We start from the raw sequence: 26,163 nt of genomic DNA, 5'->3' as shown, positions 1-26,163 counted from the left end.
ATCATGTTGGAGTCATATATGTATTAGCCAACTAATTATTCAAGATCAATACACTTAGCTCCCTTAGGTATTCGCCTAAGTACAATCTCGGGCAAAATTGAGTTTTATAAAAGTGAACTAGTTTCTAGGTCATATTTTCTATGAATTGGTCATTTTTGTAGACTCCAATTACAGTTACACTTTTCTTGGTTTTTCGCGGACCAGAATATCGATGATTTTTGTAACTTGATTTAGACGTTGCTATCATTTTCAAACCAAAAACACATAAAATCACAATTCAGAACATGCGGCAGCGTTGTTTTCTATCAAGTACCTCAAGCACCAGGGCGGCTACCGGGAAAATCGAAATTCGTCAATTTCGGGCATTTTTCTCTGTCACTCTAATTACGTCTTAGTGAGAATAAAAGAGAAAGATCCCCGCAATTTGCGAATTTCGGTTTTCGCGGTAGGCCCCAGGTCCTGTCAAGTTTCAGCAGTGTTGCCAGGTGAGCGGAAGAGAATTATCGTATTTGAGTGTCAATATTATTGTACCGTTGAAAAAAATATCGTACGCCAATGAAAAAGGCAGCCCCTAAAAATGTCTAGCAAAATAAGCTTAAATTTCGAAATAATAATAAAAAAAATACAATTTTCGTCTAAATTGCGCAAAAAATCTGTTTATGTTTGTGTATTTTTGGGATAGACTCAAACGGTACACAGGAAATTGTGATATTTTAAACTTTAAACTTACACCAAGGAGCCGAACACCCAAAAGATACTAATTTTAGCCTATATCTGACAGAAAGTGTCATATTTTGCTTCAAGTTACTAGACCTTTAAGGTGGCATCATACAAGCGCTGAAATTATAGTACTTTAGTGTACGATAATGCTCTTTGGAACATTACGTCATACCGGGGCCCAAATTATCGTACATGTACGACAATTATCGTACGCCTGGTCACACTGAGTGTCAGTGTAGACAGAGTCAGCTAAAAACGCGTCAAACATCGCAACGTCGCGCCGATGGCCGCCCGAGGCATGGAGTGGCAACGTCGCAATGTATTTGTACACGACATTTGTCACACACACATGAGTAAAATTTATAAAAATATAACGTTGATTATTGCATGATTTCTGTATGAAACAAAGTTTTTCTATTAATTTAGCGCAAATGAATATTCGAAAGTAGATAGATGCGCAACTATTTATGTAATAATATTGTGTAATTAATTAAAAAATAGCGATTGTTTTTTGTATGAAAATCGAACCACCTTAAGGTGACTAAAGGTACTCTCCTCTATTCCTCTTATAACGAACCTCCATTCGTGGTTCGCTTTAAACGGGTTGCACTCCGGGAGTGCCGGCAGAAGTGAAAACTTGAATATTAACGTTGTGCATTTTTGATATTATAGCTTATTATGATAGCAGTTTTATAAAAAGAGATAATTCTCTATTATACCTACGTAAATAAATTTGAGTGTGGAAGATATTTTGAAATTCGAATTTTAGTGTTAAGAGTCCTTATTCCTACAGACGAGCGTATTTTGTAAAATGCTTCCTTTTTCATTCAAGATTACGACGTAACTATTAGTATTTATTCAAAAACTGATAACGTACTTAAATAATCGTTTCCTAAACTAGGGGCTCCAACAGTTCAAATTTTCATTTTCTCTTTTAAACCTCTTTTTTAATGAGGTTTTTTGGGAGTCTTTTCCAAATTTTGCAGTGAGATGTGGCGTTTCGGTTCTCAATTTTGCTATAAACAAGAATCATTTGGTACATGAATGACTACAATTTGATTCAACATATCTCGTACGAGGGGCTGGAATGATTAATAAATATAATAAATAAATATAAATATTATAGGACATTATTACACAAATTGACTAAGTCCCACAGTAAGCTCAATAAGGCTTGTGTTGAGGGTACTTAGACAACGATATATATAATATATAAATATTTATAAATACTTAAATACATAGAAAACACCCATGACTCAGGAACAAATATCCATGCTCATCACACGAATAAATGCCCTTACCAGGATTTGAACCCGGGACCATCGGCTTCATAGGCAGGGTCACTACCCACTAGGCCAGACCGGTCGTCAAACAACACGATTAACAATCGAAGATTCATTTGAAAAAACTGATAAAATACCTTCCGAGTTTTCTTCATTTTTTTGGCGAAAACAGGGTTTTATTATATTTTATTTCCGCAAATTGTACGCATATTTTGCTTTAAAAATAATATTATAGCAAACTGTAACTTTATGTTAACCTATAAAAAAAAATCGTAACTATGGGACCTACATTGCCGTAAATTTATATTTTTTTAAAACACGTATAAATCACGCAGCAGCGACGCCCCGCTCTCAGTCCGCGCGGAGCGCGCTTAGAGGACGAACATGTGCTCGATTGTCAGGCATTCGTTGCGATCGTAATCAGCTACGGAGTTCCGAGAAGTGCTATATACTGCGATTAGAAAATCTTAATAAAAGTTCATTTTTTACAGTATGCCTAACAGACTCGCTTATTGATGGATTTTCAGTGTTACTTTTTTTTTAATACTAAGTCGGTGGCAAACAAGCATACGGCCCGCATATGTACGCCTGCAACTCCAGAGGAGTTACATGCGCGTTGCCGACCCTAACCCCCTCCCGCCCCTCGTTGAGCTCTGGCAACCTTACTCACCGGCAGGAACACAACACTATGAGTAAGGTCTAATGTTATTTGGCTGCGATTTTCTGAAAAACGCATTTTCACTTGAAATTACGTTAGGGTTTGCATTATTATTTTTGACCCGGATGAAGTCCAAGTTCTCATGATGGAGTCAGGAGTTGGTCACCAGAACTCCTAATCTACTAATTATAATCCCATCGTGTTTGGGCTCAAAAGATTTGCCCTGACGAACACCATCGATCTAGATGAGGTCCAGGGTCTCATGATGGAGTCAGGAGTTGGTCACTAGAACTCCTAATCTACTCATTATAATTCCATCGTGTATGGGCTCAACAGAGTTGCCCTGATGAGCACCTTCAATCTAGATGAGGTCCAGGGTCTCATGATGGAGTCAGGAGCTGGTCACCAGAACTCCTAATCTACTCATCATAACTCCATCGTGTTTGGGTTCAATAGAGTTGCCCTGACGAGCACCATCAATCTAGATGAGGTCCAGGGTCTCATGATGGAGTCAGGAGCTGGTCACCAGAACTCCTAATCTACTCATCATAACTCCATCGTGTTTGGGCTCAATAGATTTGCCCTGATGAACACCATCGATCTAGATGAGGCCCAGGGTCTCATGATGGAGTCAGGAGTTGGTCACCAGAACTCCTAAACTACTCATCATAACCTCATCGTGTTCGGGCTCAATAGATTTGCCCTGACGAGCATCATCAATCTAGATAAAGTCCAGGGTCTCATGATGGAGTCAGGAGTTGGTCACTAGAACTCCTAATCTACTCATTATAATTCCAACGTGTTTAGGCTCAAAAGATTTGCCCTGATGAGCACCATCGATCTAGATGAGGTCCAGGGTCTCATGATGGAGTCAGGAGCTGGTCACCAGAACTCCTAATCTACTCATCATAACTCCATCGTGTTTGGGTTCAATAGAGTTGCCCTGACGAGCACTATCAATCTAGATGAGGCCCAGGGTCTCATGATGGAGTCTCTCTCGTACTAATATGCACAAACGATTGGCATCTTGGCTGGGCAGCATGGGTGCGTAGCCAACATGCCAAACGTTTACGATACGACAAGGAAACACTATCTGTCTCTCTATCGCACTAATATGCGCAATCGATTGGCTTCTTGGCTAGGTATCATGGGTGCGTAGCCAACATGCCAATCGTTTACGATACGACAACGAAACACTACTCTCTCTCTATCGCACTAATATACGCAAACGATTGGTATTTTGGCTAGGCACTAAGCAAGTGTGTGGCCAACATGCCAATCGTTTACGATACGACAACGAAACACTATCTGTCTCTCTATCGCACTAATATACTTTATTTATATCTGCAGTCATTTAGTAACTTCTTCATTTTCCATTAGTGTGAAAGAGACAGAATAAAGAGCAAGGGTTATAGTACACTCTGTAGTCTGTACACTTAGTAGTAGTGTACATAAAAAAAAAAAACTACTGTGCATATACAATAAAATAAAGAGTGCCCATATGATATCATATGACACTAAAATTAATGTTGCTTGAAATTATATTGAAAACTATCAAGATTTTTCTAGTCTGCATTGAAACGCGCGTCGCGTTGCCGGCGCTCGCGTACCGAGCGCCAACGCCATCTATCGAGCGTTATTTCGTGAAATCGGAGAACGCTCCAAGGATTAAGTAATATATAACATATACAGAGTAATTCATGAGACGTGAGCAGTACCCCTAGTGTAACTAATTTCGACAGCGAAACGTGACGTACGCGTTTGCGTTAAGTGTCATTTTGTATGAGATTTTTGACTTTCCAAAACGTTCCGCTTGGCGAGCTGTTCAAAAACCCATACAAAATGAGACTAAACGCAAACGCGTACGTCACGTTTCAAAATCGAATTTATTTACACTAGGTGTACTGGACTACAGCCTCATCATCACAGGCCTTTGCGTCTATTGCAGACGATTTAAGCATTGCTGTTTAGACAACGGGTTTGGTGACTGTGGAGGCCGATGCGTGAGCGGCACGACCTCCCACATTTTTGGCAGAAAAAGCTCATGCCACCTGAGGTTCCAGTCCCGATTTGCTTTCTGCGACACCTTCTGCTATCTAACGTAGTAAACCAGGATTGGTCGCATAGCTTTCTCCCCTCCACAACACGCTTGCGCCATCCATCACGGTTTTCAGCTAAAGTTTCCCAGGCATGGTGGTCGATTTCAAATGCTGACATGTCTCGCTTAACACAGTCTTTAAAGCGCAGCATCGGTCTTCCAACGTTCCTTTTAGCATACGCAACTGCACCAAGCAAGACACGTCGAGGTATTCTAGAGGATTCCATCCGGTGCACATGCCCCAGCCACCGCAAGCGTCTCTGTTTGAGAAGAGCGGTAAGACTGGGCAGCTGCGCTTTTTCAAGAACCCTCTGATTTGTCACTTTGTCCTGCCAAGTTATGCCTAAAATGTTGCGTAGACAGCGCATGTGAAAAGTGTTGAGCCGTCGCTCCTGTTTTGCATACGTCGTCCAGGTTTCTGCTCCGTACAAGAGTATACTTAGAACGCAAGTCTGGTATACTATCATCTTGGTTCTAACAGTGAGGTGTTTGTTACACCATACCCTTGAACGTAGCCTCCCGAACATGGTCGCTGCTTTGCCAATACGAATATCGATCTCTGCATCAAGCGAGAGATTGTTTGACACAGTCGACCCAAGGTAGCAAAACTTATTGACGACTTCCAGAGCGGTGCCATCCACCAGTATTCTGGGTGTTTCCGCACTGCCCTGCACTAATACGACTGTCTTTTTGGCATTGATGGACATGGAGAACAAAGTGCATACCCGGGAAAACCTGTCCATGATGTTTTGTAAATCAGCTGCAGAGTTTGCCACAAAAGCCGCATCGTCAGCAAACAAGAGACTGTCGACGAAGAAGTCCTCGCGGTGTTTTGCTGATTTGAGGAGAGAGATGTTGTATAACTTCCCGTCGTTTCTTGTATGCAAATGCACCCCCTGTTGGTTATTACTAAAAGCAGCCTTTAAAAGTAGTGAGAAGAAAATACCAAACAGTGTGGGTGCCAAAACGCAGCCTTGGCGTACACCCCTCCTCATTTCAAATTGCTGGGATATTTTGCTGTCATAAACCACAGTGCCTTTCATGTCATCATGAAAGGATTTGACTAGATGGAAAAGTTTAGGTGGACATCCAATATTCTCAAGTGCCCTATATAGTCCCTCTCTGCTGACAGTGTCAAAAGCCTTATTGAGATCTACGAAGGCGACAAACAGAGGTGTGTTCTGCTCTCTACACTTTTCCTGTAGCTGACGAAGTGAGAAAACCATATCTACAGTGGAACGCTGGGGACGGAAACCACATTGTGACTCCGGATATACACGATTTGCAAGTTTTTGGAGTCTCCCGAGTACTACACGTCCAAACAACTTGCCAACTATACTCAAAAGGGAAATGCCGCGGTAGTTGTTACAATCACCGCGATCTCCTTTCCCTTTGTACAATGTGATGATATTGGCATCGCGCATATCCTGAGGAATGTGTCCCGCTTCCCAGCATCACAATCAGTAAATGTTAATGAATCGATCACCATCATATTAAGTAAAACAATCACGCTTCTTTTTTGTTATTTAACTTTTTGGCAATGAAAATTTTAAGTATCTACAATCATGGACACCCAACAACACAAAATACAATACAACACAATTAACAAAGATTAAACCTCTTTAACCGTTATGACAGCACTTTGATTATGAAGAAAATAAAATGTCACACTTGAGGGAGATACAAGTACGGTTATTCAAAAGTAACCAGGCTTCGATGACATTCAATTTGCACGTCACCATGATGTCACGTGTCCGTCTTACGGAATAATTGTGCACGAATTGCTTTTATTGTCAGTATAAAAGTACTATCATTTATGTAGTAAAATACAATATTTATTTATTGCGCTATTTACATTTATATTACATTAAAAATTTAACACTTCAGAACTATTACAATTATTTAACATTAAAAAGTTTATCATACTTCCTCTCCTACGCCGCGTCGGCAGTCTACTCGCTTCAATGACATAGTAACAGTTTTTCGATCAGGTCACGTGTCCGTCTTACGAATTTTCAATCTGACGAATCTGTCAGTCACGTGACCTGTCGCGAGTTTAACATTTTTTCCCCCATCACAAAAAGTGCACAGCGCCGCTAAAGAAGTTTTCACTTCAAAAACTAAATCGACACAAATATCAAACCTGCTCACAAAATTTCACAAAAATAAGTTGAGAAATACGACCTGTTGATGAGAACAGAGCGACAGACAGACATAAAAAAGCATTTTTGCCCAACTGCAAATCCCTTCGGGGTCTCTTGGTGAATCACTGTCATTTAATTTACAGGTTGAAGTGCTGGAGTAGTTTAGAATTAAATTGAAATCTTGTAGCACATGCACCCATATCACGTAACTGTAAACAAACCTAGAATCAAGCGTCGATTGCGGTATCACACGTTAAGAATGAGAAATGTAAAACCAGGCTACACATATTAAATAAACATTCATGCTTTCCTTCCCAAATCAAATCAGTAGGCGGGCGCGTTCTGAATAAATAACAAGTCAAGTCAATGGCTGAAGGTTGATTTTATCGGTAGGCGAGACTTTCGATTCAGCGCTTAGGGCTCATAACTAACGGTGCGAGAACTAGGAGGCGAGTTTGATTAGCATTACATAAGTTAGCGGTATTTGATCGGTCGGCTGAATTGGACGTAACATCAATAATCCGCAATGTAACTAATCTCGCGCGAGTTCGCACGTCATCTAAATGAAATGTTATTTATACAGTCGAACTCGGATGTGATAAACTTATTTGCCTTATTTTTTAGCTGTTTTAAAAATTGAATTTGCATGCATTTCTATGTTTTTATGCAAATAAATTATTGAATATGAATATGAAATATGAATGGGTGTAAAATGTAGAATTAATCATGTGGTATTTTACAATGCATTAAACTTTAAGATATTGTGCATTAAACTTTAACATATTGTTTTGTTTACAAACGTATTTTCAATAATTACAAACTGAATTAAAAGTAAAATATAACTAAATTAATCTAAAATATATCTAAAAATTGTGCCGTGCTGGCAGCGTTTCCTCGCTTATTGTTAGGCTGATACGTTAAGCTAGGAAGCTGGCAGCTCTTGGCTGGTGGCGTCCGAGTATCTTCGACAGATTTTTGAAGAGAGAGCGCCAGGGCTCCACGGATACTTCATAGGTAATTAATATTAGTACTAACTTGGTTTTAAGCATCTGCTGTGGTGTAACCAAGTCGCGGTCGCCCCGGCCCGACGCCAGGTCGATTCGACCCTCTATACTGCCCGTTTGCTCGCAGGTTGTCGGGTCGAAGAATGTGATATTGCCATCAAGCGTTGATACTGCTATCTGAAAATAACCTCAAGTTAAAACGAACACTGACGGGTGAATCGACTATTTCTTGTAATAACTCTCCGTGGTACCAACGTGGTTAGTATGTGGCCCATTCCATTCCAATACAGGGACCGGACCCGCTTACCCTAACCCGTTCAAAAACCCGGGTTATTGTAAAGCTGTGTTCCAAAAACCGCTTCATTTCGGTAAGCTTTTGATTGGCTTACCGGTTAAGAAACTAATCCTTTTATTTGAATTAATTCAGGTTAGCGCTTACCGATATTAAAAACCCGGGAAAGGGTTACCGCTTCAAGCGCTGATTAAATACGAACAAGCTGTTTTAACTTTTACGTGAACTGCATATGGTCTATTAACGTAGCGCCCGACGCGAAACACGGCGGTTCCATTCCCTACGTGCACGTGCGAGTGCGCGGCGCGGCGCGGCGGCAGTCGGTATTTGTCAAAGGCTTTGTAATTTGCCGACCTAATATTGCTAATTCAAACAAAAGTGTACGTTAAGTCAAGTAGCGCACAACGTAGATTTCAAAACACATGCTAAAGTTTAAGGCAAATTACCTAATATGGTAAGGCGTTGCATTGATTTTGGTATATTTTTGTCTAGTACCCATTACTCCTATTATAGTCACTTTCTTTATCGTTAGCTGTCTGTGCACATCTCCTGTGTCAGTGGAACTCATCAATGGCTTCTAATAATTTTATCGAGTTCGGGCTCATTTTAAAGGTCTTGACGAGTTCTTTACGATACACATGGTGGAGAGGGTCTGATGGTGGAATCGGAAGGTGTCGATGGAACTCATCGATAACTACTAATAATGCTATCGAGTTAGGGCTCATTTTAAAGGTCTTGACGAGTTCTTTACGATACACATGGGGGAGAGGGTCTGATGGTGGAATCGGAAGGTGTAGATGGAACTCATCGATAACTACTAGTAATGCTATCGAGTTTGGGCTCATTTTAAATATCTTGACGAGTTCTTTACGATACACATGGTGGCGAGGGTCTGATGGTGGAATCGGAAGGTGTCAGTGGAACTCATCGATAACTACTAGTAATGCTATCGAGTTTGGGCTCATTTTAAATATCTTGACGAGTTCTTTACGATACACATGGTGGCGAGGGTCTGATGGTGGAATCGGAAGGTGTCAGTGGAACTCATCGATAACTACTAGTAATGCTATCGAGTTTGGGCTCATTTTAAATATCTTGACGACTTCTTTACGATACACATGGTGGCGAGGGTCTGATGGTGGAATCGGAAGGTGTCAGTGGAACTCATCGATAACTACTAGTAATGCTATCGAGTTTGGGCTCATTTTAAATATCTTGACGAGTTCTTTACGATACACATGGTGGCGAGGGTCTGATGGTGGAATCGGAAGGTGTAGATGGAACTCATCGATAACTACTAGTAATGCTATCGAGTTTGGGCTCATTTTAAATATCTTGACGAGTTCTTTACGATACACATGGTGGCGAGGGTCTGATGGTGGAATCGGAAGGTGTCAGTGGAACTCATCGATAACTAGTAGTAATGCTATCGAGTTTGGGCTCATTTAAAATGTCTTGAAGAGTTATTTACGATACACATGGTGACGAAGGTCTGATAGTGAAATCGGAAGTTGTCAATGGAACTCATCGATGACTTCCCATAATGCTATCGAGTTTAAGCTCATTTTAAATGTCATGACGAGTTCTTTACGATACACATGGTTGAGGTTCTTCATTTTTGAAAACCACATTCCCTAAAACCTATAAAACGACATCCATGACAACTTTTATGACAAGTTGCATGGCCGCCATCTTGGATTCCAAAATAGTCATGACTTTCGAAATCCGCACTCCCTAAAACCTATAAAACGACATCCATGACGACTTTTATGACAAATTGCATGGTCGCCATCTTGGATTCCAAAATAGTCATGATTTTCGAAATCCGCACTCCGTAAAACCTAAAAAATGACTTCCATGATGACTTTTATGACAAAATGTGTGGCCGCCACCTTTGATTTCAAAATGGTCATCATTTTCGAAATCCGCACTCCCTAAAACCTATTAAACGATATCTATGACGACTATTATGACAAATTGCATGGCCTCCACCATGGATTCGAAAATAGTCATCATTTTCGAAATCTGCACTCCCTAAAACCTATATAATGACATCCATGACGATTTTTATGACATTGTACATGGTCACCATCTTGGACTCCAAAATGGTAATCTTTTTCGAAATCTGCACTTCCTAAAACGTATAAAACTACATCCATGACAACCTTTATGACAAATTGCATGGCCGCCATCTTGGATTCCAAAATAGTCATGATTTTCGAAATCCGCATTCCCTAAAACCTATAAAACGACATCAATAAAGACTTTTATGACAAATTGCATGGCCGCCATCATGGACTTCGAAATGGTCATCATTTTCGAAATCCGCACTCCCTAAAACGTATAAAACGACATCCATGACGACTTTTATGACAAATTGAATGGCCGCCATCTTGGATTCCAAAATAGTCATGATTTTCGAAATCCGCACTCCCTAAAACCTATAAAACGACACCCATGACGATTTTTATGACGTAGTACATGGTCACCATCTTGGACTCCATCCATGACGACTTTTATGACAAATTGCATGGCCGCCATCTTGGATTCCAAAATAGTCATGATTTTCAAAATCTGCACTCCCTAAAACGTATATAACGACATCCATGGCGATTTTTATGACATTGTACATGGTCACCATCTTGGACTCCAAAATGGTCATCTTTTTCGGAATCTGCACTCCCTAAAACGTATGAAACGACATCCATGACGACTTTTATGACAAATTGCATGACCACCATCTTGGATTCCAAAATAGTCATGATTTTCGAAATCCGCACCCCCTAAAACCTATAAAACGACATCCATGAAGACTTTTATGACAAATTGCATGGCCGCCATCTTGGAATCCAAAATGGTCATCATTTTCGAAATCCGCACTCCCTAAAACGTATAAAACGACATCCATGACGACTTTTATGAAAAATTGCTTGGCTGCCATCTTGGATTCCAAAATAGTCACGATTTTCGAAATCCGCACTCCCTAAAACCTATAAAACGACATCCATGACGATTTTTATGACATAGTACATGGTCACCATCTTGGACTCCATCCATGACGACTTTTATGACAAATTGCATGGCCGCCATCTTGGATTCCAAAATAGTCATGATTTTCGAAATCTGCACTCCCTAAAACCTATATAACGACATCCATGACGATTTTTATGACATAGTACATGGTCACCATCTTGTACTCCAAAATGGTCATCTTTTGTCTAAATCTGCACTCCCATAAACCTAAAAACCGATTTACATGACGACTTTTATGACTTACTGCATGGCCGCCATCTTGGATTCCAAAATCGTCATCATTTTCGAAATCGGAACTCCCTAAAACCTAAAAATGATGATTTTTATGACAAAGTGTGTGGCCGCCATCTTACTAAAACCGGATACAAATAAGCATCTATATAGTAAGTCAACATTAACGAAAAGTACTTTTACGTCGGTAGTTACAATATAACTATCGAATCAATTACGTAATGCCCATCTCTGCCGCGGTGCCGCAGCGGTGGAGGAAAGGCGCGGGAGAGGGGTAAGGCTTACCCTAAACCGAAAGGTTACCGGTTAGTACACGCAAAACACAAACCGAATCAGCTCCTGTAAGCGGTAACCACTTGTTACGATTAGGTTAATCTGAATAATACGGGTTAATCATTATTGTTGGGTAACCGGTTGAACGGGTTACCCAAACGATTAGCTTATCATATGAAGGGGTTACCCATTCGAACGGGTAAGCCAAATGAACGGGTTTTCCGGTCCCTGTTCCAATAGGATTAGTAGAATTACTACAGAAATACAAATTGGTTTAATTAAACACCATAAATGCAGGTTGTAACCCTTTACCGCATATGAAGCCATATACGGCGTTGATATTCAACTCGATTGACAGCTACTAAAGTTCAAATTTCAAAAAATACTTTTTTACATGCAGTAAGGGGTTACGAGAGACCCAGGAGAACGTAACCATGACAACCGGATGCAAAAAGTAATTTGAGTTACCTAAATACGTGAGGCATACATCGGGCAAATATGGCCTTACTTCCTTTAACGATATTTCGCAATATACAGCCTTTTGACAATTCGGTATTGCGAGTAATTTTATGTTTACAGTATCGTTTCCGTCGCGCCGGTCTGATTGCGTCATGCTCGCTAGGTACTCGTCTCGCGCCTGTTCGTCAGCGAGTTCCGTGTAATTAATAGCGGTTGGGCAAACAATGGTCTCTATGCGGGATAGCGTATCAGCCACAACGTTATCCTTTCCGCTTATGTGACGAATATCCGTAGTGAACTCGCTGATGAACATTAAATGTCTCGTACGTCGCGGCGTTTCACTACTACTTTTCCCTATATTTTCGAACGCATGACATAAAGGTTTGTGGTCTGTATAAACTATCAGTGGTCTGCCCTCAAATGACTTGCGAAAATGTTTCATTGATAAATAAATACCTAACAGTTCTAAGTCATATGCGGAATAACTTTTCTGGGCCTTCGTTAGTTTTTTTGAAAAGAACCCTAATGGTTCCCATTTTCCATTGACCAATTGATGTAATGCGGAACCCGCGCAGTTAGATGACGCGTCGGACATTAAGGCTAGAACCGCGTCGGGCTGAGGATGCGACAGTGTAACGGCTTTTTTAAGGCCCTCTTTACACTGTTCGAACGCTTCCTCAGTCTCCTTTGTCCAAACTATCGCCGTTTTATCGCGTTTTTTCGTGTTTACTAAATATTGATCAAGTTTCGATTGTATGGCCGCTGCCTTGGGAATATGAGACCGATAAAAGTTTAGCATGCCTAGAAATCGTCGCAACTGCTCCACTGTCTCCGGTTTCGGGTACTGTGCTACAGCCTGAACCTTTTCCTCTAACGGTTTAATGCCCGATGCGTCCACCTGGTGACCTAGGAATTCTAACTGCGTTTGTCCGAAACTGCACTTCGCTAAATTAATTGTAATTCCGAATTCAGCAAAACGTTCAAAAACCAGTCTAAGATGGTCCCTATGTTGCGCCTCGTTGTCGCTTGCGATAAGAACATCATCTAGATAATTGAATAGGAAATCTAGGCCTTCCAGTACTGAAGTATTCATAAACCGCTGGAAGGTTTGTGCGGCACAGCGAAGCCCGAACGACATGACAGGGAATTCCCATAACCCGAATGTTGTGATAATTGCTGTTTTCTCGATATCTTCCTTGGCTACCGGTATACAATGATAAGCCCTGTTTATATCTAGTTTTGAAAATATTTTTTTACCTGCCAATATGAAGGTGAAATCGTGTAATCTAGGTATCGGGTATCTATCGGGTTTCGTTTGCGCGTTTAAGGCACGATAATCCCCACAAGGACGAATTTCGCCGTTCTTTTTCGTTACCACTGTTAACGGGCTAGCCCATTGGCTCTTGCTTGGCCTACAAATGCCTAGCTCTTGCATTCGGCGAAATTCCTCCTTGACCCTTTTATGTCTGTCCGGTGGTAATGGCCTTGCCCTCGCAAACGTAGGTGGCCCGGTTGTCTCAATGTGATGCACAACATCGTGCGCAGGGGGTTCCCTGTACGTCGGCGGCTTCGTGATGCTAGGGAATTGTAACAATAAACTGTGGAATGGATGATTACCATCAACCGTACTAATGGACGGTTGGCTGCTATTGACGACCGGTGCAGAAACGTTAAACTCTGTTACAAGGTCGTGTAATTTCTGTTCGCTCAGATTAACTACAAGCCTATGATAACTCAAAAAATCGGCCCCAAGTATTGGTTGTTTGACATCGGCCATCACAAATTCCCATCGAAATGGCCTACGTAACTTAAAATCTAAAGACAACACTTTAACACCGTATGTTTTTATTTGCGTACCGTTTGCTGCGAAAAGTTTTAAATTAGTGCACTCACCCGTGCGTAGTCTCCTGTCCGCCGGTATTAGGGAAATATCCGCACCTGTATCAACTAAAAAACGTAGTCCGGTATTTAAGTCTGTTATACACAAACGACGGCTGGTGTGGATAGCACAGGTCTCCGTCGAACTCTGTGCCATCGTTACTCGTTTCCCTGCTTCTTGTCCCATGCGCAAGGTTGGATGCACTTCGCGGCGGCCTGTCCAAACCGGAAGTGGTAGAAGCAAAGCCAGTCCGGGTTTCTTCCTACCCTGTTGCTGCTACTTCGTGGGCGAGTTCCACTCCTGTGTCTGGATGTGGATCGAGCTCCTCTAACTCTGCGTCCGAAGTTCCGCGTCCTTGGCCTCGAACGCTCAAGATCCATCATACGGACACTCAGTTTGGCGATTTCCGCTAGTATCACCGCTGTATCTGCAGTTCCTGGGGTTCTCGCTGGCGCGCTGTGCCCCTGGCCCTGTGGTGCCGCCACTGCAGCCACGTGAGGGTTTCTTGTTGCCTCCGACACGTCATCGGCAATGCTGGCCAACGTGTCAAGGTCCGTCTCTCTGGACGCTACTAAAACTGCACGCACCGCCGTGGGCAGATGATTCTGCCACATTATCCTTAATGTCGCGTCTGGAAAGCTGTCCTTAGCTAAGTTGCGCATCTTAGCTAATAGCTGCGACGGCTTTTGTTCTCCTAGATCCATTTCCCCTAGGACCTTCTCACGTCACGTCGGGGTCACCACTTTAGGGTTATATTGTATAGTTCCGAAGGTGGGGTAGCGAGGTTAACGAAACACTGTATTTACTAATTTGATTATATTATATTATAATTACATGAAAATCGACAAGTGTTATATGACCGATGGTTAAGGTGAGACTGGTTTACAGGTAGCGGGGGGGGGGGCCGCACTGTAGCCGCGGGCACTGCCTAGTCAGCTCATATCGCGGTACACGCGCACTTGAATATGAGCTGACTTGGCAAATGTCCCTATAAATTTATAGTATTAATCGATCAATCCAGATGAAGGTTCGTAAATCCTAAACGTACGACATAAATTATACTCTCCTTTACTTATACCACGTCACATCGAAAAGCGTCTAAATTCATCTATAATAGAGAACGACTTAATCGTGCCATCTATCGCCTTTAAGAAGCGTTTCACCACGCCATAGTTGACAAATACAGCAAGTTAGGGTGTTACGTTACTCCTAAGTGATGTTTGACGCAGTTCCGCCAAGGCAGCATAGAGTGCGCTATCAAATCAATTAAAATTCAGAACAATTTAAGTTATGATGTCAATCTCCAGACGAGAACGGGAGATGACGTCGGTGGCTTGCTTATTTACGATAAGAAAGTAACGTGTGCTATGATTTGTAATCAGTCTTGTCCAATAAGTAAAGTGAGTTTAACATCGTGTTTCATTGAAAGCCCTCGTCATCCACTATTGAAGGTTCTGATAATGTGTCCCTAGTATAATACGCCCACGATTCCCGACATATATAACTTCACATTTAGAAGGGTTTTCATCCACCTTACCGCTACAAGACAAACATTCGATAGCTACATAGTTTCATACATAACTAACCAATTAAAAACCATATCAAGTATAGCATAGAGTCGAGATTCCCTTACCTGTTCCCCATCAGGCCTGAACACTACTTGCAGTGCATCAGAGGTCATCTGTATAGTTTCGCTCTCAGAGCTGTTCTCTATACAGTTCCACAGACGGACGGTCTTATCCCAACTGGCCGAGGCGAGGCGAGTGCTCGACAGAGCCGGATTGAAGGCTAAACTGGACACCGGCGCTTCATGGCCTCCCAATACCTGTTATAAAGCGTTATATTTTAGTAGAAATCCCACCCATAACATAAATGTGAACAAGCAAAACGTTTGAAACGATTACACTCATTTATTCCATGTCAACTCATCATATGCGGGCAACATAAACATCTGACAAAGTACAGCGTCATTTGTTTCGGCTGTCAAACTAGGGGGGCATGTGAAACATATGCAAACGTATAGGAGCGGCACACTGCTCACATCACTTGTGAAACCAACGCCACGCGCCACGCACCAGCCATTTGGTTGGTCGTAGTATAAAGATACATCCGGGTCCCACCCTTCCTGTACTGGAATAAAATATTATTTTCATCACACTTACTCGAAAAAGATCTTATTTCATGCAGGTGAACTCAACGACAAATGCCTATTTTGTTCCCGCGGGAGTTATGGATTGTGAAAAAAAAAAATTTTATAATGTCACTTATTCATACAAACTAAGTAGCATAAATGAGTTTTACTTTTAAAATACTGACGATTATAATTTAATATTTTTGTTTATGTATAAAATTAAATAATTTGATTAATTTAACAGCCGTTTAAAATATTTCTACATAATTTTCAATCGTGGCTGAATGCCGAATAGGTCTGTGCCCTCGATGCTAACCTGTCAAGAAATTAGAAAATGGCGGACTAATGTTTGATATGTCACCGTATTTAAGAATTATTTCGTTTAAAATTTAGTTTTTTATTTAGTGTGATGAAAAATATTGTGTGTAACTCCGGGGGTAAGAATATTGCAAACTCGGGTCTTTAATTCCCACACCCCCACAATTCATTACCACCCTCGTATCCTAAATTTCACTTACCCCCTCATTGCACAATGTACTATTTCAGATTTATTTTCTTATATATGAAGTCAGTACTCACATCCAACAGCTTCCCAAACTTGACGGACCACAGGAATATCTCGAACACGTCTTGGCCGCCCGCGGCGCACAGCTCGCTGCTGGAGTCTAAGGCCACGCAGCTGAACTGTACGAGACTCGGCGACGTCAGTGTGCGGAAGTTGCGGTATCTAAAATTAAACTTTATTCGGTTAGCGTTAAGTTTGTTTTTGTACTAAGCCACTTTTGTACCCCGCCCCGAATGGAATGATCTCACCCAGCGAGGGCAGATTGTCTGCAAATTGACAACATCTCAGTTCGATTTGTAACGCGATGACGGGATGTTCAAATTTGCCGTTTTAATGTGTCATGTATGTGCGCTTGTAATGTCAGTAAATAATAATAACTATTTCTTCTACTATGATGATTACGCCATGGTTACACCAAAGTTTTTTCTTTTCACTGCCCTAAAGAACTTACAAATGTGTGTAGGATGCGTATATAGACATATTGTGCGCATAAACATTAAAAAGATGCCTGCTTATCGTAAGTGCAGTACTTACTTGAAAAACATCGTTTAAATAAAGATCTTATTCAAAGAGAACAAGATAGACAATTGCATAAATTTTCAAGTGTGATTAGGTACTGTATTTGTTGTAAATATTCACACGGGCGGAGTAAGTTTAAATTCCGCTTTTTGTACCTAATTCAATTTGAATCTTAAATAAAAAAAGCTAAGGCTGAAATTTTAATGGCGTATATGGCCGATAAATCGTACTAATCCCGGAAAAGAGATAATCTAGGTACAGTTGCCAATGTCACCATCACATATATCAGAGCGGCCAGAGTGCTCAAAAATATCTGAACATGCACATTAACGTCTTAATAATAGAGGCTTTGTTCATATATTTGTGAACACCTTGACCGCTCGGATATATCAATGTGGACTAATATAATGAGAAATTAGCAGCGCACGGTGCCGTGGAGCGAGCGAGACCCGAAAAACTTCTTGCTAGCGAACATTTTAACGTCTTGATAATACAGGCTTTGTCCATATACTTGTGAACACCTTGGCCGCTCTGTACATCAGCATCACACAGCAGCACACATCATGGCGACTATAATATTATCAATGGACCTGTTCATGTCTAATTGCCTGGAAAATTTACTGTTTTTAATGGACCTGGAGAGGTTGTAGCAGGTCACGGTGCCTTCGGGTGTCACCGACGACCTGTTATCCTGAAGCTGAACGTCACAAAACTGAAGCCTGTCTCATACCTTATCACGTTTTACGACACATTTTTAAAGGGTCGGCAACGCGCATGTAACACCTCTGGAGTTGCATGCGTCCATAGGCTACGGTGACTGATTACCATCAGGCAGGCCGTATGCTTGTTTGCCACCGTCGTGGTATATAAAAGACGACAACCCAGTCTAATTTGAACCTTAAACCGCATTGCTAAGATTGAAATTTTACTATCGCGTATGTGGTCAATAAATACTGTCGTGGCTAACCTGGCGAGATCGTAGCAACGCATGGTGCCGTCGAGCGAGCTGGACACGAAGCACTTCTTGCTGGGTTAGAGCGGTTAAAGACTAGAGTTTTATACGCGCGTATAAGCTCATTTTTAGAAGCGCGTGTGCCTAGACGTAGGTTTTACGACAGTCCTATCTAATTTGAATCTTATATCCGATTGCTAAGGTTGAAATTTTATGATCGCGTATATAGTCAATAAATACTATCGGGGCCAACCTGGCGAGATCGTAGCAATGTACGGTGCCGTCGAGTGAGCTGGACACCAAGAACTTCTTGCTGGGTTAGGGCGGTTGCAGAATACCGTTTTATACGCGCGTATAACCTCATTTTTGAAAGCGCGTGTGCCTAGACGTTTTAAGACAGTCCTATCTAATATGAATCTTAAATCCCATTACTAATGTTGATATTCCATTATCGCGTATGTGGTCAATAAATACTATTGTGGCCGACCTGGTGACATCGTAACACCGCACGGTGCCGTCGACCAAACTGGACACGAAGCACTTTTTGCTGCGTTAGGGCGGTTAAAGATTAGCGTTTTATACGCGGATATAAGCTCATTTTTGGAAGCGCGTGTGCCTAGACGTTTTACGACAGTCCTATCTAACTTGAATCTTAAATCTGATTGCTAAGGTTGAAATTCCATCGTCGCGTTTATGGTCAATAAATAATTAAATACTATCGTGGCCGACCTGGTGAAATCGTAGCACCGCACGGTGCCGTAGAGCGAGGTGGACACAAAACACTTCTTGCTGGGCTAGGGCGGTTAAAGATTAGCGTTTTATACGCGCATATACGCTCATTTTTGGAAGCGCGTGTGCCTAGACGTTTTACGACAGTCCTATCTAACTTGAATCTTAAATCTGATTGCTAAGGTTGAAATTCCATCGTCGCGTTTATGGTCAATAAATAATTAAATACTATCGTGGCCGACCTGGTGAAATCGTAGCACCGCACGGTGCCGTAGAGCGAGGTGGACACAAAACACTTCTTGCTGGGCTAGGGCGGTTAAAGATTAGCGTTTTATACGCGCATATACGCTCATTTTTGGAAGCGCGTGTGCCTAGACGTTTTACGACAGTCCTATCTAATTTAAATCTTAAATCCGATTGCTAAGGTTCAAATTCCATTATCGCGTATGTGGTAAATAAATACTATCGTGGCCGACCTGGTGAGATCGTAGCACCGCGCGGTGCCGTCGAGCGAGCTGGACACGAAGAACTTCTTGTTGGTGCTGAACACCACGCCCGTCACCGACGACGTGTGCTCGCTGAACGTCACGAAACAAAAGCCGGTCGTAGTGTTCCATACTTTCACCTGAAATGCAATGTTAGTGTAATATCCATATCCATATTTCTGTACAAAACAGTCTGCCGATTTTTGCGGAGGAGCGGCACGTCAAATGGACGTAACGTATAAATAGCAATGTGAGATAAACGTGAGTATTGGCCGAGGTTTTCGACAGAGGGGTAAGTTCTTAAAGGCAACTTCGGTTGGTTAAATTCAAACGAAATACTCATTCAAACATTTAAAGCAGGGCCTTTAATGGAAATAAATAATTTAGATTACTTGTTTCCTTAACAATTAAAGAAACTGCAAACGAGATAAAGAATGTAAACAAACATTCAGAAAATCCAAAACTACGTATTCAATTAAAGAATAGATATTTGTTTTACAAGATGGCAAAGTTGTTGTTTAGCTCCATATATTGATACCCAAGTAAAAGAGAGATTCCAAAATTAAACCACAAGCGTAGCGAGTAGAATCTTGAGCGTTGTGAGGGTGTCAATAAAATATATTCTAAAACAAAACAAAGCAATTTATTTATTTTTGTAAGCAAAAGTGGGTACGAACAGTCGCGCAGTCTAGCTTATTTTGATAGCGCAGACTGTGCAAGTGTTATTTTAAACGTCATTATTTCATAGAAGTTCGGCGTTAAAAATAACACTTGCACAGTTTGCGCTATCAAAATCGCTGCAGAGTTAGATTGGTCTGACTATACCTTTCCATCGTAGCCGCCAGTGACTATGTACAGGCCGTCTGGAGAGTAAGCGAGACAGGTCATGTCCAAGGAGTGGCCTTGCTGCTTCATGACGTACTGCTCGCCTGTGAATGTAACCTTTTTGTGATACTACATTACTATAGAGGCTGGGAAACGAAGGGTTGCAGGCCAAGTAGATATAGACGGCCGAGCGTAGCGAGGTCTGCAGGGATACGCGGCCGGCAACCCCGTTTCTCGCCGAAATTTGTGTAGTGCTTTTCTCAAACATGCAATGAAATAATAATAATAGGATGATGATGATTTCCTAATGTGATAGGTTATTCAGTGCATGGGGTATTGAAGGGGAACAAAAATTTGATTATTTTGGTGCTAGGACGCACGCCATTACTCTTTATTTTTCTTTTTGGTGTTTTTTTATTATTTTACTTTGGAGTTTTCAAAAGGGGAACGAACGGCCTGCAACACAAGCAATAAATTTAACTGTAGGCTATAGTCCTCAAACTTACCAACATTTGTTCAGTGATTTTTGAAAATTATGAATTCTTTAGATTTCCTATTTTTCATACAAATTTAATATTACCTTCGATGTACGCTGATGTCACGCTTTATACATAACAAAATTCGCAACAAATAGCGTCTTAGAATAAACTTTAAAGTGTTCTAAAAATCAAAATTAAAGTTATTTTTAAAAGTCGCTGAACAAATGTTGGTCTGTTTGAGGAGTACAGCCTGCAGTTTAATTTTTTGCTCCTGTTACAGGCCACACCGGTATCTATTAGTAGGGATGTACTCACTCTGCCACTCCCAAACGAGTAGTTGCCCGATGTTAGGGCACCCGAACGCGATCCAGTCGCCCGGCGCGGAGATGGCCACGCTGCTGATGCGGTGCTCCGATATGCTGAGCGTGTGGATCAGGTTCACGTCGGGCATTTCGTGCAGGAAGAACACGCCGTTTGTGAAACCTTCAATAAAATAGACGTATAACCCTTTGTAGCACAATAAGATATTATAACTCGGATATTAGGACCCGGGTATGTCCTTAAACTACGTCTTAAAGAGAGGTATGGGCATAATGGGCATTACAAATGTCATCTCGCTTTATGTGACGGGGCACAGAAAAGGATGTCATTCCAGATCTAGAGCAGAGCCCAACTGGGGAAGTACCTCCTGTCTTCTTCCTAGCGTTGTCCCGACATATTGCCACGGCTCATGGGAGCCTGGGGTCCGCTTGACAATTAATCCCAAGATTTGGACTGGGGAAGTACAGTCAGCATCAAAAATAGCGGATCAAACAATGCTTCATAAGTATCTACCATTCCGTAACAGTTTAACAAAAAGTAATGTATTCAATATAGAACAACTAAGACTGTAAAAGATATATTATTGAACGTGAATTTTAGAAATTTATCTTTATTTAGAAAAGTTATCTGGGGTGTAATCCGCTACTATTGATGCTGACTTTACCTCCGTCTTACAGAAAACCGCAGCCAAATAACTCCAGACCCTACTCATAGTGTTGTGTTCCTGCTGGTGCCAGAGCTCAATGAGGGTGCGGAGTGTAAGAGTCGGCAACGCGCAAGTAACTCCTCTGGAGTTGCAGGCGTCCATACGCTACGGAGACTGCTTACCATCAGGCGCTTCGAAGATCCATCACGTATGCTTGTTTGCCACCGACGTAGTATTAAAAACAATACGTCATTTATTGTATTTTTTTACTCGTTCAGTCTTTTTAGGACTGTAAGGTGGCAATGCTGAGGTTTGAACCGAGGATTTTGTGGTCTGAACAGTTAAAGGGTTCTGAGCTGTTTGTAGTATAGAGCAATGTGCGTTTTAAAATGAATTTCCTCCCACGGACGCGAATGAGCCGCTGCCGAGGTTTTCTTGTGAGACACTATAAGTATGAGGTTCTTTAAAAACGGAGTGTACAGGTTTTAAAAGGTTAGATATCATAGTTAAAATGACCTGTGACAAGCAGTTTGTTCTCCTTGTGGTATTGCGCGGCGGAAAGCTTGACTTTGTGGTGAGCGCTGCGAATGGCATCCCCGATATAGTGCCGGCCAATTTTTTTGTAAAACAGCCGCTTCTCATATGTGCTATTCTTCGCTTTGTATTCCATTTCTTCGTCGTTCTCGCTTTCCTGTAATCAATAACGAAACGCAACTGTCACTGTCGCACTAATATGGAAGAGTGATAGAGAGAGATGACTACCTACGGAGCGTTAACGATTAGCTAATAGGCACCCAGCGGTGGCAGTACGGTTCTATTTTTAACTCTTGTCACTATTCTCGTCACTTTCGCACTTACATACTTGTTAGAACGTGACAGGCATGGTGACAAATGATAAAGAGCCGACCATCTTAGCCCTACTGATCTCTTTAGTCGAGACTCGAGTAAAAACGCGTTTTTATTAAACTTTTATTTAGCTTCACCGCGTATATTTGTATTAATATAATAATTAATAATCTAGGAGATTGCGACCGGCAAAACGTCCCACTTTGTCGCTTGCCATAAGGACTCCATGAGAGGTCATTCTTGTATGTGCAAGCGACAAAGTGGGCCGTTTTGCAGGCCGCGGTCACGTTCACATATGCGCTTCAAATCTTGTAACAACAAAGGAACTCTTCGATGTAAATACATGAACACAAAGTTTAGGCTCATTAGAAAAATCTCGAGAAAAACTTGATAGACATGCAAACGAGAGAAAGTACAATCAGTAATAAAAGAAAGTGTGTGCCAAAAATTGACAGTAACTTGTCACTATTCAAAACTAGTTTTTAACAGAATTTATTTTAGAACAATTAGTTAAAACTCATAGAGTCATACCAAGCTAAGTTGTTGTAATTATAATAGACAGAATTTATACAACCTTGGTACATGATACAGTCTAGAAAGGAAAAACAAAACAAATGTAAGAAAGAAGACTAATACAGGACAGAAGATTCTCGCTTATCCATCGTCTCACAGAACTTCATACATTCTTTACACAGATCCATCCAACTACTTGCAAATACATCACATTCCGGTGCTGATGCGAGGAGCGCGTTAATATATTGTAGTGCGCGGACAAGTGGTGATTTGCCATGGGACATAGTGCGTGTTTTAGGCACTGTTAATAGGTGACGGCTTCGTGGTCGAAAATTAAATTGGGCCTTAGCCACAAATGGAACGAACAGGCGTATGAGCTGTGCAACCAGGTAAGACATTACATACAGTAGTCAATAGCCCGTAGTTACGCCTCACCTCTAAGGAATTTCCAAACGACCGATGCGGCTTCAAGTTTACTTCGGACTAACGCAGTGTACACTAATTTAATAGCCCTGACGTCATCGAAATCTCGCGCGTTCCGAACCACAAACCCTAACCTCCTATAGCAGTTAGTAGCCAACGCTTTCATGTGCTCATGAAAGTTAAGCTGTGTGTCGAGGATGACACCCAAGTCGCGTATAGTCTCGACACGAGTAATGGGATCAGAACCGAGCAAGTATTGAGCGAATATGGGACTATTGGTACGGCTAAAAGTCAGATAGCCCAGCCGGTGCAAGTGATAAGTAAACGTCATAATCTCGTAGAAGTTTGACGTATAAAATAACACTTGCACTATCTGTGCTGTCAAAATCGCTGCTAATCTATCTTGGTCTGATTCTAACTCCCAACAATATCACCAGGATAATAGGGTTGTTTCCAATTTTTTGAAACGCTCGTATTACGTTCTATATTAACTAAAAGTTGCCCTAAAATTCAACTTTTATACTAAAAACGGCTTTAAATATGTTAAATTAACAAAATATATTTTGACAGATGCTTTCGCGCCCAAAACGCTCTTTGAAAATTGTGTGACGTCACAGTTTACGGTTTGACACATAACTACATACACACGTAGAAGATACGAACTTTCAACTGACATTTGTCATTTTTTGTTTATCGCCTAACTGTCAACAGTTTCAATCCGAGAGTTGTGACGTCATCAGAATCTTCAATGACGTTTCGAGTTTGGTCACGTGACGTGTGCCAAAAGATATTTTAAATTCAATATTTACAAAAATATGGTCATTACAGGTCCCCTAAAAGTAGTTTAACATGTTCTTATAATCCAAAATAATTTATTGGGATACAATTCTGCCCTAAGATTTGTAGATGGAAACAACCCTATTCTAATTATTCTCAGGTCGAGTCTATTGCATTCTTATAACAACTTTATCAACTACTCAATAGGGCTCAAAACGCCTTACCTGATCCTTATCGTCTTTCTCCACAATCTTCTTATTATCTACGTCATCTTCTCCATCACTTTCCTCCATTTTCCGTCTCTTTTTATGAGAGATTTGTACCTCAGAAGTGATGAGATCGTCCATATCTATGTTCGCCTCCCAGAGGCAGACTTGGCCGTTACGGCTCACTGTTATTAGATCAAGGCTTTTCTTTTCGAAGAACACGCCTACTATCTGAAAATAAGAGACTTTCATCGATGTTCTCAGAAAGACCAATACCTATGATATTTTCAGAAGATGCTTTGTCGATCATAAGTTACATTCGCGAAACTTTTCTTTGCACTAATGCGCCCACTGATTAACAGTCCGCCGGACTGTTCGGAACTACATTTTTTGTTCTAACTGACGGGCCGATACCGTCCGGCAGACTGTTAATCAGTGGGCCCCTTTAGGCGCTATTCAACTGTATTAAGTTCAAAAATTATTAAGTATTGTTTTAAAAATATATTCTTCAGGGTTCGCAAATTCATGCGAAACATAATGTCTGACATATGTCCACCTCTAACAGCAGGCAAATGTAAGCCCTTATCATCCCAATGTTCAGCATCTATTCGCACATTTTTGGCATTATCTTAGTACATTTGTGTCGAATAGTCTGTTTTAACTTTTTAAATTTCATCAGCTCGTTAGCATAGACACGTAATTTTAGATAGCCCCACAGAAATAAGTCAAGAGCTGCAACATTTGGGGAATTTGGATGCCAATCACTGTCACTTTTTTTCAAAATTAATCGAGCAAACAACATGTTTTAAACAACAGAAACATTTGAGATAAAATTGCTTGCTGCTAGTGGTAGACATTTGGCAGAAATTATCTTCCGTATACAATTGCCAACCCTGAATAATATATTTATGAAAAAAATATTTAATAAAATTTCCACTTCTTGTAATTAAAATTTAAAAACAAAGTGTATCATTCTTATTTGTCCACTCTGTATATGTATTGTTTTATTATCATTTACAAGAACTGGCTTAGATTCTAAGCCAGTTCTAGCAGGTGCTTATTAAAGTGCTCTTTAAACCACTTGAAAACAAAGAACTCACCATATCCGTATGCCCGCCTAACGAGTACATATTGAGATTGTCCAAGTAATCAACTGTGTATATCTTAGTAGAAGTGTCTTTAGAGCCGACGGCCAGGAGGCGGGAGCAGGCCGACCAGTCCAGGCACGTCACGTCGTCGCGGGCCTTACGGAACACACGCTTCATCACGAACGAGCGGAACTCGCCGGTGAAGTGGCAGGGAGCCGTCATGATGAACACTGGAATATAGTTACTTGAACTGAAATGGATGTCATACACGGTGTTTTAAGTCCGGTAATTTCAAGGGTGCATTCGAAGCTTGAATTAAAGTACTCCATTCTGGAGATAATTGATGATTTATTTTTATCTGATAAGGCCCCTACGAGCGTGTACACTTGATTTAGGGCCTGTTTACTTACCCCCTTATTCATAAACGTGTACTAAAGTTACGATGCCGCTGACCATCGTTTGTCCCTTTCCATCATGAAAGAGACAAACGATGATCAGCGGCATCGTATCTTTAGTACACGTTTATGAATAAGGGGGTTAATGATTAGTGTTTACTGTTTAGTATGAGTTTATACATTTGCTAC

At 41.2% G+C, this 26,163-nt stretch overlaps 1 protein-coding gene across 2 annotated transcripts in view; it reads right to left on the bottom strand.

The window, feature by feature from the left end:
- Positions 1–26,163, bottom strand: part of LOC133517436 (periodic tryptophan protein 2 homolog) — a 71,168-nt gene that overhangs the window by 41,539 nt on the left and 3,466 nt on the right. For both annotated transcript variants that reach the window (XM_061850754.1, XM_061850753.1), the window contains exons 5-13: positions 25,592–25,809; positions 24,510–24,722; positions 22,243–22,417; positions 21,075–21,242; positions 20,281–20,384; positions 19,447–19,595; positions 16,785–16,932; positions 15,708–15,899; positions 7,939–8,084 (exon numbers count right to left, since the gene is read on the bottom strand). In XM_061850754.1, the coding sequence (XP_061706738.1) occupies positions 7,939–8,084; positions 15,708–15,899; positions 16,785–16,932; positions 19,447–19,595; positions 20,281–20,384; positions 21,075–21,242; positions 22,243–22,417; positions 24,510–24,722; positions 25,592–25,809 (1,513 nt within the window). The remainder of the gene's footprint in view (positions 1–7,938; positions 8,085–15,707; positions 15,900–16,784; positions 16,933–19,446; positions 19,596–20,280; positions 20,385–21,074; positions 21,243–22,242; positions 22,418–24,509; positions 24,723–25,591; positions 25,810–26,163) is intronic.

This window comes from Cydia pomonella, chromosome 4, assembly GCF_033807575.1.
Source record: "Cydia pomonella isolate Wapato2018A chromosome 4, ilCydPomo1, whole genome shotgun sequence".
Taxonomy (NCBI): Eukaryota; Metazoa; Arthropoda; class Insecta; order Lepidoptera; family Tortricidae; genus Cydia; species Cydia pomonella.
Note: the sequence above shows the minus strand (reverse complement) of the source record. Positions and strands in the feature narration are given on the sequence as shown.